This window comes from Hylobates moloch, unplaced genomic scaffold, assembly GCF_009828535.3.
Source record: "Hylobates moloch isolate HMO894 unplaced genomic scaffold, HMol_V3 SCAFFOLD_5, whole genome shotgun sequence".
Taxonomy (NCBI): Eukaryota; Metazoa; Chordata; class Mammalia; order Primates; family Hylobatidae; genus Hylobates; species Hylobates moloch.
Genome location: NW_026652280.1, coordinates 83,131,813 through 83,151,692, shown reverse-complemented (window position 1 = coordinate 83,151,692; position 19,880 = coordinate 83,131,813). Strand labels below are relative to the sequence as shown.

The 19,880-nt window shown below is 58.6% G+C and overlaps 1 protein-coding gene across 5 annotated transcripts in view; it reads left to right on the top strand.

Moving 5' to 3' along the window:
* The window catches only part of MACROD1 (mono-ADP ribosylhydrolase 1), a 168,737-nt gene that overhangs the window by 134,422 nt on the left and 14,435 nt on the right, over positions 1 to 19,880 (top strand). For 4 of the 5 annotated variants that reach the window (XM_032153204.2, XM_032153205.2, XM_032153200.2 and 1 more), the window contains exon 4: positions 18,296 to 18,325. The exons of the other annotated variant lie outside the window; for it this stretch is intronic. In XM_032153204.2, the coding sequence (XP_032009095.1) occupies positions 18,296 to 18,325 (30 nt within the window). The remainder of the gene's footprint in view (positions 1 to 18,295; positions 18,326 to 19,880) is intronic. 5 annotated transcript variants of the gene reach the window in all.

Sequence of the window (19,880 nt, the reverse complement as noted above, 5' to 3'; positions counted from 1 at the left end):
ATCCGCCCAACTCGGCCTCCCAAAGTGCTGGGATTACAGACGTGAGCCACCGCACCCAGCAAAAAATAATTTAAAACAAATTAGGCACCTGTAGTCCCAGCTACTCAGGAGACTGAGGCGAGAGGATCACTTGAGCCCAGGAGGCCGAGGCTGCAGTGAGCTATGATCTTGCCACTACACTCCAGCCTGGGCAACCTTGTCCCTAAAAAACAAACAAAAATCATCTTCATAATTGTGGTTTTAACAGCTGCACGATATTCCACAAAGCTGATGGAATAACCTGCTCAGCCATGCCTGGTAGCTGTGCACAGTTCAGGGGATATGGCTGGAAGTCCACTGTGTGCAGGCGCTGTTTAGGGCACCAGGGACCAGAAGTGAATCGGGCCCTGCTGGATCTCGTCCTGGCAAAGCTGAAACTCTAGCATGGGGGCTGGGCACCTAGACAGTTATGGCTTAGCAAGATCTTGCTGAAGTAGGCATTACCTCGTGACCCCAAGACACAGGGCCAAGTCGATTTTGACATCAGCTTCCCCAGGGAGGTGCCTCTTGATCTGGGTCTTGGAGGGGCAGGAGGGATGTTCATGCAGACAGCAGAAGCTCACAGTTGCTGTGACGTGAAACAGCCTCGGCTTTGAGGCTCAGGAATTCTTGGTTAGAGTGGGGGACAGAAGCCGGGGGGGGCATAGTGGAAGATGAGGTGGCTGGTGTCAGGATGGGTGTGCAGGGTCTTAGACAAACCTGGAGAGCCTCAACTTTATCTTGGAAGGAGTAGGGCACCACGAGGGAGTGTCATTCCAGGAAGGGCACAGTGGGCTCTGAGAGTCAGAAAGATCGCTGTTCAGTCAACAAACGCTTGCCGAGCCCCTGGGAGCTGTGGGCTCCAGGAGGACACAGGTGACTGGTAAAAGCAGTGTGGCCTTGGGCTGGAGGACTGGGCTAGTCCCTGCTGGGCACTCATGGGGGATGCACTCAGCCGCGAGGGCAGCTCAAGTCACCCGGCGATGATTTGTAGGTTCAACCTTGAGCTCACCAAGCCCTAGCTTCCCGGCTCCCAGAGGGGCAGTAACCCACGAAGCCTGGTGGGGTGGGCCTTACCACCGGGCAGCCAAGGTCACCCTGGCCCTGCGGGAAGCATCCTTACCTCTCCAGCTGCCATCTACCCTCTCAGAGCCCCTAAATCTGGGTCCTGCTCACCATCCTGCAACTCACCAGCCATCGGCCCTGGGCACCATCCCAGCCTTGCTGTGCCTCCATTTCCTTATCTTAACGGGGCCATCGCAGACCTCCTAGGGCTAGCGAGAGTCCAGTGAGGTCCCAGGAGGAAAGTGCTTCGTATACAGTGAAGTATACAATACGACTCACCATTATTAGACTGTGGTCAACTAAAGCTGGGCCACCCCTGGCTTCACTTGGGCCTGTTCTCAGCTGGGGGCAGGGGAAGGAGGTGACTTGACTCAAGGGAGGAACAGGGTCTTCCTCACTGGGGGTGGAGTCTGTAGTCATCATCAAGGACCCTTAGCCCCAGGCTCTGTGCTGGGCATCCAGGCATGAAGCCATCCCAGGGCAGTGGTCAGGGGTTGGCACCAAGGCAAGGACAAATTGCAGATGTTCAGAGGGCACAACCCTGGCCTCAGCCTTTCCCACAGGCCCCAGCCTGGGTATCACCTCCAAGGAGGGGTGGACTCCTAGCCCAGGGCCCCAGTGATGCCCCAGTATACTACGGGATGTTCACACGAATGCATGGATATGTAACCTGTGGGTAGGCAGGCTGTGCGCGCCATTTCAGGGACACCTGGCCAGCACACATCAGAAAGCTCCAGCAGCGGCCGGGTGCGATAGCTCACACCTGTAATCCCAGCACTTTGGGAGGCTGAGGCAGGTGGATCACTTGAGGTCAGGCATTCGTGACCAGCCTGGCCAACATGGCAAAACCCCGTCTCTACTAAAAATACAAAAATTAGCTGGCGTGGTGGTGGATGCCTGTAATCCCAGCTACTGGGAAGGCTGAGGCAGGAGAATCACTTGAACCTGGGAGGCAGAGGTTGCCAGTGAGCAGAGATTGTGCCACTGCACTCCAGCCTGGGCGACAGAGTGAGACTATGTCACACACAAAAAAAAGGAAGGAAGGAAGGAAGGAAGGCAGGCTCCAGCAGCTTCTCTGATCCAAGTTCTAACTCCACATGTGTTCCCCTCCCACCATTATGCACAACTCAGAGGGCTGGGGCTTCTCTCCACTAAGCACAAGGTCTAGGACCAGGAGGGTGGGCCCTGGCAGAGAGCTTCAGGGAGAGGCAGAGAGCAAGACCTCCAGCCGAGGAGGAAAGTCCCAGAGAGGGTGCCCCAAGGAGCAGGCACAGAAGGGACAAAGCCAGGTAGGGTGAAGTCAGCAAGCCCCAGGACTGGTGCTGAGAGCAGGGAGGGGCCCAAGGCAGGTCAGACCAAGCCACTGGCACTGGGGAGGCTGCCAGCCAGGACAAGAGCACGCCTCCAGCCCTGCTCCAGTGCCTGCCTCTTCCTCGTCCTCATCCCTCCCCTCAGCATGCTCCTGCCCCCAGGCCTTGAAACAAGGGTCTCACTTCTCTGCACCCTTCCACCTCTCCAGTCCTAACTACTCCTCCTCATCAGCCCAGGGCCTGGCCAACCTGTCATCAGAGAGGCCTCCCTAACCCCCACATCCCCACCACCCACCCACTTCCCTTTTTTTTTTTTTAAGAGACAGGCTCTACTATATTGCCCAGGCTGGATTCGAACTCCTGAGCTCAAGTGATGCTCCCACCTCAGCCTCCCAAGTAGCTGGAATTGCAGGTGCGTGCCACCATGCCCAGCTTCTAACCCCACCTTCCCGATTAGGTCACCTTCTTCTGTCTCCCTCCTCCACTTCTGTTTTGTAGCACTCAGCTCGTTGGTGATTGCTTATGATTTCTATGACTCCGTTTTTCGTCTACTGGCCAACATGTCCACATCTCTAAGATCCGGGTGTGGCTGATTTTTTCTCTGGCGGTGTGTTTGCTTCCTGGGGAGTACACACAATAGTAGCGTGACTTAGAATCACAGGCATCTGTGCCCAGTGATGCATGTTTTGTTAGTATTCATCTCTCCAGCAGACTGTGGGCACCTTGAGGGCACAGCTGGGCCTATTTGGGTTCCTGCGTGTCCCCAACCCCTGCTACAGTGTCCAGCACGTGGGGACAGCATGGTCAGGCATTGGTGAATGTGGCGAATGAATGAATGGACAGAACATTAGACAGGAGCAAGCATCAGGCTGACAGAGCCCTTCAAGGCAACAATGACGGAGCTGTCCCAAGGCCAACCATGATTCATAAAACTGGGTATTGCCCGGAGATGATGGCTCCTGGGGTTCTGGGGGGCCAGATGCACATCCAGCTACTGGGGAGTGGGTAGAGTCTGGGTGTGAGTTTGGCGGGTGATGGAGACATGACGGGGGAGATCAGGTCTAACCAGCTGCCCCTGGGTGGGTGGGCAGACAGACAGGGTGGGAATGCAGGCCTGGGCAGAGGCAAGACTGTGTCACCCGGTGGGGGGTGGTTCCCCCTGTTAGCTGGTCAGCCCCCGGCCCCAGCAGGACTGAGGCGGTTGGTGGCCAGGCTTCTCTCATGGGCCCCTCCTTCCCTTGGGAGCTTCCTCTGCTCCCCATCAGTGACATCACCTCCCCTGCCCCCATCCCTTCCAGATACTCAGGGCTGCCTCTCCCGGCTCCCTCCCTTCTCAGCGATCATTCCCAGCAGAGGATATGCTTTTTGCGGTGATTTAGACCTTCCTTTACTCCAGCTGTCATTCACCTGTTACACACATCCCAAGTTCAGGAAGGAGATGTAAACTGTGTCCTGAAAGACAGCCCTGTGGAGACACCAGCCTCAGCCAGGGTAGGGAGGGCTGTGTGATGAGCAGCTCATGGGCATGGGTCCGAGAGGGGGGTGGGGGTGAGGCCAGCTGTGCAGGATGGGCTGGGAAGGGCCTCCAGGAGAGAGACTGGGCCTTCTGGCCGGTGCAGAGTCTGTAGCAGGTGGAAGCAGATGGGGGCTGGAGCCCGGGACAGTGAGAAAGGGGATGCCATTGGGAGTGAGAGGTGGGGCCTGATCCAAAGAGAAGGCGGCAGCCCCAAGACATCAGGGAGCCAGGGGACGGGGTCCCTGTGACTGCCCAAGGTCGGGGATGTAGGAGGCTCTGAGATTGGTGCCTCAGAGACCTCTACTGGGGATCCCCCCACCCCATCACTGTGCCTCTTCTGCCGGCTGCCAGATTCCTGTTTCAGGGGCTCCAAGTTCTGCAGCCCCCTCATCTCCCCTCCCGTTCCTCTGCCCCAGTGTGAGCTGCTTTATGGCCTCAGCCTCCCCCACAGCACAAAGGCTCTTGAGGCCCAGCGCCCACATCCCAGCACCGGCACCCGGCTCAACCAACCGCAGCAGGTGGCCACTCCCCACCTCACTGGGAACTCAAGCGGCTCCTGGCCCTTCCCCTTGGGTTGTCTCTGTCCCCCAACAGACGCCAATAAAGCTAAGGTCACTGATGGTGCCCTGGGGCGGGGAGGTGGGGATGGGAGAGTCTGAGGTGGGGTGCCCTGAGCCCAGGGTCCCTCTCCCAGAGTCCTGGGGCTACAGAGCTGGGGTTGAGGAAACAGATGGCATCTTCTGGGACCCCTCACCTGCCCTCGCCTGCTGGCCTAGGTGCTCCAGGGGCAGGGAAGTAAGGAGAAAGAGTGTCCTAAGCCCAGGGTCTCCCTCCCTGAGTCCTGGGAGGCAGAGCTGTGGTCCAGAGCTGGGGCTGGATGTAGTCACTCAAAGCCCCTTACCTGCCGGGCACAGGTGCCCCCAGCAGCCAGGCCTGGCAGGTTCTGAGCTAGGAGCACCAGCGCCGCTGAGGCTGGGCACTGGGAGGAGCTGCGGGAGGAGGGGGAGGGGAAGAGGGCCAGCGCCAGCGGCAGGGGGCGGGGCGCGATGGGGTTGCCCAGCAACCAGCACGCTGCCGCTGCCGAGGAGGGATTCTTAAAGAGCTGGGCAGAAAGGCTGGGCCGCGGAGGGAGCAGAGGGGCTGAGGCCGGGCCTCGCATACCAATGGCTGCCACAGTGACCTCCTCCTGCGTCCTGCTCCCACCTCCCTCCACCCTTCTCCCTCCTCCCTCTCCCTCCTCCTTCTGCAGCGTGGAGCCCAAGCTGGGAGGGCAGGGGAACAGAGAAGAGGAGGCGCCCAGGCCAGGGGGGCCCTAAGGTAGGCAGGCAGGCAGGGACCAGGCTAGGGTCCTCTCATGTCCCCACAGGACAAGGCCTGGGAGGGGTAATAACACAGGGCAAGGGGCACCCTCGGCTCCAGACCCTCAGCACAGGCCCTGGCGCTGGGGACAGCAGGGAACTAGAAGGCCTGGTCCCCACCCCACCCGGCCCTTCCCATGCGCCTCCCAGGCACTCCCCACTGGGGAAGCACTAGTTTTAGAGTCAGACACAACTGCTTCTTCCGCCTGCCCAGCCCCCGTGTCCTGAGAGTCCTGGGCAGCTTCAGAGAATGAGCAGCCACTGGCTGCAGAGAGGCGGCGGGTGCCCAGCAGGCAGAGGACGGTGCTTCCTGGTGTCTGACTTAGATTCCCTGTGCAGCAAGTGGCTGCTGCCTTTCTTTTGTCTTTACTGAGAAGGGAACGTTTTTGGCCTTGGTGCAACACTTCATATTCCAAAAAGCAAAGTGACAATTCAGCTGTGCCACCTTCTTCCAGTTCCTTTCCTTCTAGGGCGTTGGTTTCAAATCTGTGGTGGGGGAGGGGAACATAGGTCAAGGGCTCCTTGCTGGGGGCCCCGGGAGGATCCGCCCACGGAAACTGTAGGCCCAGTGTAGTGCTTACAGGCAGCGTCTGGGGAAGTGTTCAAGCAGTCACTGGGGGCCAGGGGGAGGCTATAACCCCAGAGGTTAAGACCTGAGCCTCTGGGTGGGCTAGACATGAATGAGCCCCCTCCCAGCTTCTTGCAGAGGGTGGTGGAAGCCAGCATGGGCAGGAGGGTGGGAGGGCTACAGCTACCACTGTGTCTTCATAGACAATGTGCTCTTCCATTGACTGGATTGAGCCACAGTTCTGAGCCAATCGCATCCTTGATCTAGTCCCATCTCCATGGTCTTCTCTTTGGTCCCATGGGCTCAATCATGCCGCCTCTCCCAGCCCTCCCTCAACCCATCCTCACCCACCACCATCCCTGCAGCCCCTGCCTCCAGGACCACCTCTTCACCGGTAGCCCCTGCCTCCAGGTCCACCCCTTCAATCTGCTCCCTTCCCCAGCTCTAAAGAGGGTCTTTCTAAAGGGCAAGACCAACCCTGCTGCTCCCAGCTCCAGCACCCGCCATGACACCCCATGACTGTGGGAGAAGGATCAGGGAGGGCCCCGTGGGCCTGGTCACCTCTCTGCCCTCCTCTCAGCCACAATCCCCTCTGCAAAGCCCTTTCCCCACTGCTCACCCTCTGTGACATCGGTGGTCTCATCAATGTCTGTCGAATGAATGAGTAGTCCTAAGAGGAGCTCTTAGGTGCCAGGCCATGCCGGCCTTTCGGATCCAGGAATGTGCAAAGCAGATGAGGTTGTCCCCCCAGTAAACCAGCAAACACATCAGAGGATGAGGTCATTATGGGCCCAGGGTGTGGGCTCCAGAGGAAATAAAGAGGCTGATAAGAGGAATGGGGCAGAAGGCCCTTTAACTGGGTGGTCAGGGGCAGCCCCTTAGAGGAGGTGACATTTTCATTGAGTCCTGAAGGATAAGAAGGAGCTCAGCTTGGGAAGAGCTGGAAGAAGAGTGTGCCAGGCAGAGGGAACTGTATGTGCAAAGGCCCTGGAGCGTGAAAGAGCCAGACCTATTGAAGGAAGAGAAAGGAGGCCAGGAAATTGTGGGGGAGGGGTGTGGGATACAGCCATGCCTCCATGGAGGGAAGCGTGGATTTTATTCTAAGTATAATCGGAAGCTATTGGAAAATTTTAAGCAGGGAAGTGACATGATCTAATTTATATTTTAAAACGATCATCTGAACAACCACTTTGCAGAGCAATTTGGCAATAACTAGTAAAGTTAAGATATGCGCACTCCACAACCCAGCAGTCCGCTCCTAAGCGTGGACCCAAGAGAAATTCTGGTGCATGTGTGCATGGGGCGTGTAAAGATGCTACTGCCACTGTGTTTGCATGAGACAAAACCAAGCATGCTTGACTGTGGGTCAGTGGGAGAATGGGTGGCTGGGCGTGGGGTAGTTCCACCATGGAACATTAAACACCAGTGAACAAGAGGCCGAGCGCAGTGGCTCACACCTGTAATCCCAGCCCTTAGGGAGGCTGAGGCAGGAGGCTCACTTGAGCCCAGGAGTTCAAGACCAGCCTGGGCAACATGGGGAGATCTTGTCTCTGTGAAATTTTTGTTTGTTTGTTTTCCCGAGATAAGTCTTGCTCTCTCGCCCAGAGCTGGAGTGCAATAGCACGATCTCGGCTCACTGCAACCTCCGCCTCCCAGGTTCAAGCAGTTCTCCTGCCTTAGCCTCTCGAGTAGCTGGGATTACAGGCGCACACCACCACACCCAGCTGATTTTTGTATTTTTAGTAGAGACGGGTTTCACCATGTTGGCCAGGCTGGCCTTGAACTCTTGACCTTGTGATATGCCCGCCTCGGCCTCCCAAAGTGCTGAGATTACAAGCATGAGTTACCGCGCCCGGCCCGAAAATTTTAAAATTAGCCAGGTGTGGTGGTGTGTGCCTGTAGTCTTAGCTACTTGGGAGGCTGAGACAGAATGATCTCTTGAGCCCAGGAGGTCATGGCTGCAGTGAGCTATGATCCCACCATTGCACTCACTCCAGTCTGGGCAACAGAGTGAGACCGTCTGAAAAAAAAAAAAAAAAAAAAAAAAAAGGATGGGGGGCCCATGAGAGCAGTGTGGGCCTGCCCAGATAAATCTCACAAGCATTGCAATGAATGATAACAGCAAACTGGGAGCTCTTGTTTATACAAAACTCAAAGACACAGAACCTGTCTTACCTTGTTGAGGGGCACGCATAGTAAAACTCTAAAAAAATACATGCCAAATCCAGAATAGTGGATACCTCTGCAGGGAAGGGGCTTCCACTGTTTTGTAGGGTTGATTTCATGCATGTGGGAAATGCGTGGAAAAGGCTCACCAGTTGCTGGGAGAGGAAGGCATGGAGGGGTGAGGGGCAGCTGAGGAGCCGCCTAGGTAGGAGACCACAGCAGCCAGGCCTCCTGGGATGGGGATCGGGGAGTCAAGGGGAGCCCAGGCTGGCCTGGCTGTTCAGAGCTGGTGCTCACTCTTTCCTCTTGCAAACCCCTGCTTTGTTTTCTACTAAAATAGCCCCGGCTGGGTGTGGTGGCTCCCACCTGTAATCTGAGTACTTTGACTTGAGGTTAGGAGTTCAAGACTAGCCTGGCCAACATAGTGAAACCCCATCTCTACTAAAAATACAAAAATCAGATGGGTGTGGTATCGTGTGCCTGTAGTCCCAGCAACTCAGGAGGCTGAGGCCTGGCAGAATCTCTTGAACCTGAGAGGCGGAGGTTGCAGTGAGCCCAGATAGCGCCACTGCACTCCAGCCTGGGTGACAGAGTGAGACTCTGTCTCAAAAAAAATTAAAAAATTAAAGAACAATAAAATAGCTTCTGGTTTTCTCCTTTTAGAAGAAAGCTGAATCACAGAGAGGCAAGGGGCTTTCTGGGGTCACCCAGCAAGCTGGGTGCAGAGGAACCTGTGACCCTTCCTACGGAGCAGTCGGGCCTGCCCAGCTAGGGCTGTGCCTTGACCTTTCCTAGGGGTCAAGGCTGCCTTCAAGACCCACACACTGAGGGGTCCATGGCCGTCCTAAGGCCCCCCAACTCCTCCCTTATCTTCTCTGATGCCCTCCACCCTCCCACCAGCCAAGGCTCCCTGGATCACCAGCCCCTCATTCTTGCAAGGATGGAGACTGCCCGGCTGGCTGGGGCCCAAGCCATCTCCTGGTAATTGAGTTTTAGGGATGCTTATGGTTATGCTAATGTGGGATGCTGAGTGCCTGCCCCATGGTGCCTGGGAGAGGGGAGGCCCAGGCAGCAGCTCAGTCCTCCCGTGGAAGTCAGACAGCCCAATTCAGACCCAGCTCCCCACTCCCCAGCTGCATGAACTTGGGCAAGTCACTCAGCCTCTGCGAATCTCTATTTTCTCATCTGTGAAGTGGGAAAAATCATAGGACCCCCTCAATGGGCTCTTGTGGGGAGGGCAAAATGAAAGAAGCCACCGGAAATACTTGGCCCAATGCATAGCACGGAGAACTTGCTTGATAAATGTGTCATCAGCTATTTTTTGTTTCGTTTTAAAGTCTGGAAGGTCCTTCAGGGCCATGGGAATGGGGCGAGCCGAGTCTGCGCCAAGAGCGAGCAGCTGACTTCGTTTCTCTTGTGTTTGTGTTGCATGCTCATGGTATTCCATTCGGTGGAATGAACATGAATTTCTTACTTAGCAAAATACCAATACATGGAAGGTGCTTGGGGTCAGGACTTGGAGAGGGGGTGTTGAGGACCTCCAATGTTGCCAGGGGTTTAGGGGCCAGCTTGGGGTGGGACTGGCCAGGAGATTGGGTCTCCAGGGGCCTAGGCAGCCAGGCAGACAGAACCCAAGAAACCCAAGCAGGAAGCAGACAAGAGAGGCTGAGGCCAGCTGGAACTGCAGCCACGTCATTTTAAACAGTGAACTGTGAGGCTTTTATGGGGAGAGGCGTGGGGGTGGGATGCCTCGATTGGACCAGGAAGAGGGGCTATAGAATGGAGTGGACGTGGGCGAACGGGCAGGGAGCACCTGGAGGTGTGTGGGAGTGAAGGAGGCTGCTCTGAGGTACAGGGGAGTCAGGGGAAGGAGAGCCTGGAATGGGCCCAGGGGGAAGGAGGAGACTGAGGGGAATCTAGTGGGGATGCCCAGCTGGGTACCACCCCCAGCAGCTTTGAGCAGCTCCCAGGCTCCTGTCAGAGAAGACGTGGTGAGGGGCTTAGCCCTGGACCAGCGGGGTTCAAATCCTTCTCCCTGACTTACCAGGGGTGCTGGGACCTTCTGCTCCCAGGAACCGCTCCCCCTGCTTTGGGGCCCACTGCCACAGTGAAGCCCTATGAGGCTGTAGGTTTTACGGGCATTTTTAACTTTATCATCTATGCCTCACAAGGGCCTCAGTTAAATGATCACCCCCCCTACAGATGAGGAAACTGAGGCCCCAGGAGGTGGGGTCTGACCCGAGATCACAGCTGGGGGTTTCAGGACCAGGGCTGGCAAGGCATAAGGATGTTGGCTCCTCCCACTGAAGTCTGTGGCCTTGGGCAAGTCATTTCTCTTCTCTGGGCCTCAGTTTCCCCATCTGTAAGTGGGGCAGGAGGGTGTGTGAGCACGTGCAAAGATGATGGTCAAAGATCCATGTGGAGGTCAGGCGTGGTGGCTCACCTGTAATCCCAGCACTTTGGGAGGCTAAGGCAGATGGATCACTTGAAATCAGGAATTTGAGACCAGCCTGGCCAACATAGTGAAACCCCGTTTGTACTAAAAATAGAAAAATTATCCCGGCGTGGTGGCACATGCCTGTAGTCCCAGCTACTCGGGAGGCTGAGGCAGGAGAATCTCTTGAAACCAGGAGGCAGAGGTTGCAGTGAGCTGAGATCGCACTACTGTGCTCCAGCCTGGGCAACAGGGCAAGACTCCATCCAAAAAAAAAAAAAAAAATCCATGTGGAAGCTTGCTGGGGATGCACTTGGTGCCCATAAATGGGAGCCCTCACCCTCCAGTGAGGCCCCTGCTCCCCTGGCTCCCCAGTCTGGAAAATGTCCAGGAAGTCTCCCACCTTCCACCTGGGCCGCCCCACCACGGAGGACAGTGACCTTGGCCTGGGGGGACAGAGCTTTTCAAACAAGCAACTGTTCTCACAGCTTGAAATGCCTTTGAAGTCTCTTATTTTATCTTCAAAATCCAGCACATTTCACATTTTATTCCATCTGCAGGGTGTTTCTAATATAAAACATGTTTTAAACGACTCGCCCTCAGGTCACACGGATACCCACCGCTGGCCTGCAGGAAGTGGGGCATCGGTTTCCAAGAACAAATTCCGCTCCCCTAAGCCCCCCATGGGGCCGGGCCTGCCAGCCGGTCAGATGATGGGACAGTTGGCAGTCACGGAGCCCCTTGGAGGTGCCAGGCTCTGTGCTGATGGGCAGGATCTGGGCTCGGGGAGGGTGAGGAGAATGCTGGGGACGCACTTTGCGGGAGCACCCAGGAGGCTTGCTATCCCCAGGGGAAGTCTGAGAGGCATCCCGAAGGCAGGGGTCACCCAGACACTGCAGTAGCCAGGAGGCCCCTCCTGCTACCACCTGTGCCCCCAGTCCCTTCCCTGTGAAGTTCATCCCTCCTCTGTCTAAACCCCCCAGCAGCTCCCATTTCTCACTAAGGCTCTCAAGGACCCCCAGGGGCTGCTCCTGCCTGACCCCCCTCACTTCTGTCCTCCTTCCCTGCTCCTCACTCAGCCCCCAGGCTTCAAGGCCTTTGCTCTTCATCCCCCACCCCTGCCTGGCTGTACTGCTCACACTAGCTCCAGGGTTCAGCAGGCCCCGCCCACCACCCCTCCAGATCCACTGCCCGCCACCACCACATCCCCCGCCCCCCCACACTCCCTTGCATTTCCTGAGCAGCCTCTGGCACTCACAGGGATTCTTGTGCAAGTTGATTCTCATGCTGTCTTTCCTGATGGTCTCCCGGCCAGATGATGCACGTGCCAGCAGGGCTGTGCCCATCCGTGTCCCAGCACCCGGCACACGGTGGGGCTGGCTGCACACTTGTCAGAGGACAGAAGGCTGAGATCCGGCTCACAAGGCGGAGGGGAGAATGAAGGCCAGGCCAGGATGTTGGGTGACTTAGGGGAGCAGCCCCCAGCCCCCCACTCCTGGCTGGGGCCCCTCCAGGCAGCTGAGGCCAGGGTGAGGCGCAGAGCAGCAAGCAGGGGGAGTGGAGGCGGCCTCCAGGGACATGCAGGTGAGCCGTGCCCGCCTCAAAGTCACCGCTGTGCCTGCTCACCCGGCCTCTCCCTGGCCCAGGAACCTGCTCAGCGCTTTCCTCGGGTCACTGCGTCTCCTCTGATGTCCTGGCCCCCACACAGCGCCCCTCACCGCCCTCGGCAGCCCCCCTCCCTGGGCTGGAGGATTTCATCCCTGTCAGGGAACAGCAGAGGCAGCTCCTGCACCTGAGCACCTTCGTGGCTCGGTCCTCCTGCCACTGCCCTTGGAGCAGCTGCTGTCGCCTACACAGCTCCCGGCCCAGGTCCTGCCTCCGGAGGGCCCCAGGGTGGGCTCCCCTGCATGGCCCATGGTAGAGAGCTGAAGCTTGGGAGTCAGGCAGGCAAACCCAGCTCAAATCCAGCTGAGTGACTCTGGGCACCATCTGTAATGTCCATGGGATCCTTCAGGAACTCATTAGTGGGCACCTGCTGTGAGCCAGGGGCTGTGCTGAGAGCCGAGGAAGAACCATGGGGGAGACACCCGAGGGCAGGAGTGGGGGTGTCAAGATAAGCACCTGGGGGCCAGGCCCCGTGACTCATGCCTGTAATCCTAGCGCTTTGGGAGACCGAGGTGGGTGGATCACCTGAGCTCAGGAGTTCAAGACCAGCCTGGCCAACATGGTGAAACCCCATCTCTAAAAATAAAAAAAATTAGCCAGGCATGGTGGCTTGCACCTAGACTTTCAGCTACTCGGGAGGCTGAAGTGGGAGAATCACTTGAACCCTGGAGGCAGAGGTTGCAGTGAACCGAGATCAAACCACAGCACTCCAGCCTGAACGACAGTGAGACTTCATTTCCAAAAAAAAAGATAGGCACCTGGGAGGGGATTCTGGAGGCAGTGATAGCGATTCATGGCCCCCCAGGAGAGCATCACCGGGGGCCAGGAGACCTGAGGAGGTGGGAGATGATGAGGGTCTCCTTCAGGCAGAGGTGCCATGGCAGAGTCTATGCAAAGGGCCTGGGGCTGGAGAGTATGGGGCAAGTCTGAGGACCATATGTATGGCAGAGGGAGAGGAGGAGGAGAGGAGATGGTCGATGGGGCCTGGGGGTCTACAAGGAGCCAGTCTTTATCCTAAGAGCAAAAGGATTTCTCATTTCTCACTAAGGCTCCCAAGGCCCCCAGGGCTCCCCACTGGGAGGGTTTTCATAGGGCAGCTGGGGCAAAATAGGAGAGTTTACCTCCTCTCCGAATGTACATTGTGAGAGGATCACTTTCCATGGCTCAGCGTCCTCATCTGTAAAACGGGTTTGTAATCACATCTTCCAAACAGGGAAAGGATTAAACGAGCTGTGCAAGCACCAAGCTTACCCAGCCTGGGCCCAGGCATTCCACTCTGTTGGTCCCTTTCCTCCATAAAAAATATCTTAAATTATATTTTATGACTTGGTTAGCATCAAGACAAATGTATTAATATTGTATCTGATAACATTGTCTTTGACCTAAAAGTTCACTGTTTTCTTCTGATTTTAAAAGAACTGCAACATCTTTGTGGGCCCCTAAAAGTGTCATGGGCCCTAAGCACGTGCGTACTGTGCCCAGCAGGGAGGCTGGCCCTGCCTGGGCCCTAGGAGGCTGGCGCTGCCCTCTCAGTGAGGTGTTGGCTGGTAGGGTGCCCTCCTCATGCACGTCCTGGTGCCCCTCCCTCCATGCCTTTCCTTCTTATCCCTCAAGCCTCAGCTCAAATGCCACCTCCTCCGAGAAGCCTTCCCAGTCTGCAGACTTCAGTAGATCCCACACACTCCCATTCCCCTTGCCACGGCATTTAGCATGCCCAGGGCAGCTCTCAAGCCTGCTCCCAGCTACCCCTCTGGTCAGGACTGGAAGCTTCCAAGGCCCAGGGACTACATACTGTTCTTTTCTCTGTGCCTGCTGCCCAGCACAACCCTGTCACCCAATTAGCACTGAATTCAAATGTTTTGTGTGGAGCATGGAGGAGGGGCTGGGTGCCACCTGTGCCTCGGGCCTCCTGTGACCTGTCGTTTCCAAATACTCAGGTCTGGCCCTCTCCTTTTCGCTGGACAGTGGACACCTGCCAGCCTCTAACTAGGCTGGGAGCAGGGGTACAAACTGGGGAGCTACTGCACCTGCCCTCAGGGACAGCAAGTGCTGGGGCAGAGGAGGGCCAGGAGGAGGGGTGTGTGGGAGACGGAGACTGAGGCTTCCAGGCCCCCAGTCCCCAGGGACCACCAGCAGGGGACAGAGGACTTGGCAGTGATTGGCATTGAGGGGTGCCACCCCAAGGTCATAGGCGCAGCACCGGGCTCAGAGCCAGTTAATCAAGTCCCAGCGAGCATGGCGCAGGCACGTCCTTGGGCGGGGGGATCCCGATGGGGCCGGGCTGCCTCGGCCTGCAGTGGGGGCCGACAGGCGACTCTAAGAGCAGACCACAGGCTAGGGCGCCCCACAGCCTCCAGGGTGGGCTTGCTGCCGGGAGGCCCCACCCACACCCAGAGCCAAAGCAAACTGTGCCCCTCCAAGCTCCCAGGGCCAGGCTCGGGTCCCCCACTCAGCCCCACATGGCGTTCAAAGACCCCTGTTTGCTGGGAACAGGTCTGGGTCCCTTGGGTGGGGCCGGGTCATGAGCCCCAGCTTGGACTCGAAGTCCAGTGCCCATCCCCCACCTCACGTGGCCACCGCCTGCCCGAGGCCACTACGCCTTCAGCAAGAAGAGCCCTTTGAGATGCGCATGTTGGGGGTCAAGAAAAGGAGCTGTGACAACCAGTGCTCCTGGGCCCAGCTGCATCTCCCCCACTCCCCGGGTACTCTGTGAGCCTCAGTTTCCTCCTCTGGAAACTGGGTTGATGACTTGTTGTATAAGGACCAGAGCCTCCCAGCAAACTGAGGGGGGTGGTGCAGTACAGAGGGGACTTAGAGGCTCAAGCCGGTGGCCAGGGACTAGCTGAGGTGAAAAGGGCCAGCCACGGGCCAGATGTTGGGGTGCACGGAGGCCTGAGGAGCAGGGAGACCCGAGAGGCCCTGCCCTGGGCTGGGCGGGCTGGGTGGCCACTCCCGGAAGGCTGTCTGTTGGCGTCGGCTGGCACAGCCGCCCTAGGCTCTTCTCTGCAAGCCTCCAGGCCATTCCTCTGCACAGCCTGGCCCAGCTCTCGGGCCTTGGAGGCAGCTTTATGGGGAAACCATGCGGCCGGGTGTCGAGGCCCAGGGGCCAGAACGGGGACCCAGGGAAAAGAGGAGCTGAGGAACTGGGTCCCAGCCATCAGATTGGCCACCTGCCCCCCAGAGCCCCCACCCGTGGGATGTCAGGCACAGGGGGCTAGAGAAGGGGGCACAGTAGACTGGCCTCCCGGGGCACCTACTGCGCGTGGGTCAGGCCTGGGACCAGGTCCTCTGTGCATCTGAGTCTGAGCCCCCAGCACTGGGCCGCAGCCACTCTCTCCCACCTGTGGCAAATCACATCTCCTGGCCTGGCCTCCCCCAGCTCCACCCAGCAAAGTCTTCCCTCTGCCCCCAGCTCACCCCCTCCTTAGGCTCTGGCCCGGTTGGCGTCAGGTCAGTTCACCCCACTCACCTTGCCAGGCACAGTGCAGGCCACACACAGTGGAGTTTGGGGGTGCCAGGTGGGCAGGGGGATGGCATCACCTTCCCACAGGGGCCCGCAGAACGGTAGGTCAGCACCCCTCCCCTACCACCCCTTCGAGGCTCGCTGCCAACCTATTTGGCATGGCGCCCTCTTTGAGCAGGAGCCAGGTCATTTGTGGCTGGTGTTAATTAAGAGAGAGAGGTGATGGGGGGAGGTGGGGAGGGGCCAAGGAGGGCAGCTGCCAACCGCTGCCAGGACTGCCCAGGCCGAGGGGCCTGGAGCTGGACCCAGACCTGAGATGCCCCCTCCTCCCTCACTGGCTCTGGGGTCGCACTGCCCAGACGCCCAGCCCTCGCCTCTGCGGCTGGACCTGCTGGGGTGGGGAGTGGGTGGAGGCTGCATCTGGGGCTTGCGGGGTGCTCTGCCTGGTTTCGAGAAGGCAGGCCCCACCCCTGGCCAGGAAAAGGCAGTCCCTCTGACCGACCCTCAGACAGTGTCCCTGGGGTCAGCTGGCTTTGTGGCTTGGCTTTGGAGTCAGACAGACTCTTCCAATTCTGCTGCTGCCACCCCATGAATCAAGCTCCCTAAGCCTCAGTCTCCTTCTCTGCAAAATGGGAACCATCGCACCTCCCTTGTGGCTTTGTTACGATAATAAATGGGCCCATCTGTGCCCAGCACCCAGTCTACACCCAGCAAATAGTCTTGGTCAGTAGAACTGTACATTCGTGCCCAGGCGCGGTGGCTCACACCTGTAATCCCAGCACTTTGGGAGGCCATGGCGGGCGGATCACTTGAGGTCAGGAGTTCGAGACCAGTTCAACATGGTGAAAACCTGTCTCTACCAAAAATACAAAAAATTAGCCAGGTGTGGTGGCGCATGCCTGTAGTCCCAGCTACTCAGGAGGCTGAGGCAGGAGAATCGCTTGAACCTGGGAGGTGGAGGTTGCAGTGAGCTGAGATGCTGCCACTGCACTCCAGTCTGGGCCACAGGGCCAGACTCCATCTCAAAAAAAAAAAAAAAAAGAAATGTGCATTTGTGGGTGCAGGCCCCACCCAGAGTCATTGAGGGGCCCACCCTTCTGCAGCCTGTCCTGGGCCAGCCTGGGCACCCCGTTGTGGTCCGGCTCCTGCTCTCCCTCCAGCTCTGGCTCCGGCTCCGGCTCATGCTCCCACTGCCTCGCTGGCACCACTCAGCTCACCTCCCCCTCACTTCCCGCGGCCCCCACCCCTGCTTTGGGAGCGCCCAGCCGCTCCTCGCCTCTCCATCTTAATTAGCTGCTTGTATTAATCTCGCAAGTAACGCGGCAACTTGCAGCCCTGGGTTTTCGGGCTGTGGAATTAATTATTCCCCAAGCGAAGAGCTGTCAGCTCTGGGAGACCAGCCACTCAGAGCCGCCCGACACCACTTAGCAGCGTCCGTGCCGTCCTCACGGCATCTTGGGCCTGCAGCCTGGCTGGCCCAGCTCAGCTGTGTGTCCCCCCATCCTTTCTACAGAAAGGGCTGCAATGGGCTGGGCAGATGGGGTGGGTAGCAAAGCTGTGTGCAGAGCTGAAGGCCCTGTCTGGGAGCCAGGACTCCTCAGCAGAGGGGCGGGCGCAGCTGGCCTCCCACCTGGGCAGCATCTGGGCCTGGGCGGCACCTGCCTGGCCTCGCCCGCTGCTTTCCCTGATGAGCTCTGGCAGTTACCACGGACGCAGGCTGCAGATGGAGGCTGGAGCCCAGGCTGGGGGCAGCACTGGCATGCACAGCTCTGGCATTCCAGCAGAGAGGGGTGCCAGCCTCACTTTGCCCCCATGTCAGCTGCATAGTGGGGGGGGGGCAGCCGGTCGGACAGACTGAGATGGACAGGGCTGTGCAGGAAGGTGGCAGCCACAAAGCTGTCCATCAGTCCAGCTCTGCCTGGCAGCACTACCCCTAGCCCAAGGAGGGGACAGGGACCCAGGTCTTCCTGCAGCGGGGCTCAGAGCTGAGGACCCCCCTCCACTGGCCTTCACACCAGCTGGTGAGGTGGGGCTATTCTCCCACATGGGGAAAATGAGGCACGAGGCCACATGGCCCCAGTCACCCCGATGTTGATCCGGCCTTGGCTCCAGTGGCGGTGCTCCAGGCCCCTTATCCGGCTCGCCTTGTCCCTCTCACAGTTGGGCGCCCCTGCCCCTGCCCCCGCCCCCTTCTGCAGCCCCCAGCGCTGCTCCGTGTTCTCAGTCCTCCAGCTCTGGCCCTGGGCAGCGCTTAGCCCGGTTGCAAAGGTGCAGTTTGCTTCCTAGTGACTTCAAGGCTGTGCCCTGCCGGAAGCTGTGAGCCCTGGGGACGGGGACCTGTCCTTTCCTCCCCACATCCCTGCACCAGGCCTGGCGCTGACCAGCCTCAGGAGATACTGTGGGCAAAACAGTGAAGGAATGAAAGGGCCGTGGCGGGAGCCATCTGCCTCTCTGGACCCCCACATGTGTCTGCATCCGGGTGAGCAGGCAGGCTCTGATAGCTCTCCTGTGTCCCCAGCCCTACCACCCTACAAACCCCAGGCCCATGAAGAACCTCCTCCCTCTTCACCATTGTCTACCACCACCCCAGAGGGCTGGGAAGACCCTGTGCCCAAGTCTGAAAACCTAGCTGGCAGCCCACTCCCATCTTGACCTCACCCTCCCCTCAAGGCTGATATTCCTGACACAGCCCCTTCCCCACTGATCTGCCTTTGTCTCCCTCTCTCTTGCAGCCAACAGCTCCCTGCTTGGAGGCGGTGGCGGTGAGTGGAACTTCTGTCTTGATGGGGGTGGGGGTGGGGGTGGGGTGTGGCATCTCCCCTGCTGGGTCTGCTCCTCCCCTGCCCCTCGCCCTCGGCGCCCAGCTCACTGCCATCCACCTTCCTCGCTGACATCACAGGGCGCCTCCCTTCCCCAGAGCTGGAGACCTAGATGGCAGGCCTGGCACCCTCACCACCAGGCAACCTGGGCCAGCTCCCCACTGCTCTGAACGCAGGCCTCCTGCTCTGTAACTGGGCAGGGGCCACAAGTGTGGTGGAAAAAACCCAGCCCTGACCTTAATCTCCCTGTGACCTTGGGCAGCTCTGTCCCTCTTGGCCTCAGTTTCCCTACCTGTGAGGGCAAAATTATCATCTCTGCCCTACCCTTGGACCTCGGGCTCTGCAGCCAGGACAGGTCTCGGAAAGTCAGGGAGAGAGCTGCCAGCTCTCAGCCCTGCGATGTCTGTGTTTGCCATTGTTAACGACCACCACGGAGCAGAGGTTCTGGCAGGGCCAGGCAGGCAGGAGGTTAGAGGTCAGGGTGGACCTGGCCGCAAGGGATACAGGCCAGGTCACAGGTACCAAGCAGGGGTGTCCCTGTACCCCCAGCACCTGTCTCCATGGCCAGCCCACCTAGGGCAGACCACACCAGCCCCTCAGCCCCGTCCCTCAGCCCCCAGCTGGCCGGGCTGCCCGCTGTCTGCACAGGCAGCAGGATGATTGGTGAGCCAGGGGCCAGGGGTTAATGCGCCGTCGGATAAATCCCGGGGTTGGTGTTTACGGCAGCGGTGGCGGGGCCCAGGCCAGGTTTTAAAAGGGGGAAAAATAAAAGGGGCATGAAGGTCAGGAATAAATAAGAGCAGCGTTAAGAGCTGTCGGTGACCAGCCGGGATGCAGAATGGGGGTCTGTTTGTGGCTGAGATGTTTTCCCTCCTCCCCATTCTCCTCTAGCTGTCCCCATGGAGGTCACAGCTCCCCAGAGGCCTCACAGAATGAGGGGCTTTGCCAGGGACTGTGGTGCTGAAAACAGGCCACCTAGGACCCTCTTCCAAAGCCTGTCCTTTTGGAGGACACTTTGCAGACTTGACACCTGTGTGTCCCACCCACGGCACCCTGCCCTTCCTCCGTTCATTCATCACCCCTGTGTGCGGGGCCCTGAGCTGGGTGCCAGGACAGGTACTGCCGGGCACAGATGGGCCTGGTCCCTGTCCCCTGAGCTCCCAGTGCAGTTGAGGGCACCACCAAGACACAGGGTGATCTGTGGTGTGGGCGTGGGGGTGGGAGTGGCACTGTAGGAGCTTGATGAGGAGTGCCTGTCCCTGCTTGGGCATCAGGAAGGCTTCTAGAAGGAGGTGGTGCCTCCTCTGCAATCTGAGGGACGCATAGGCGTGAGCCCAGTGAGGAGTGCTGGGAAGGGTGTCCCGGGCAGAGGGAACAGCGCAGGCAAAGGCCTGGAAGTGGAGGAGAGGGAGGCTCTGACACAGGAATGGCTGGAGCCCAGCCAAGAGGTGGGGAGATGGGAGATAGCCCAGGATCCCAGAGAGCCTGTGAGGAGCGA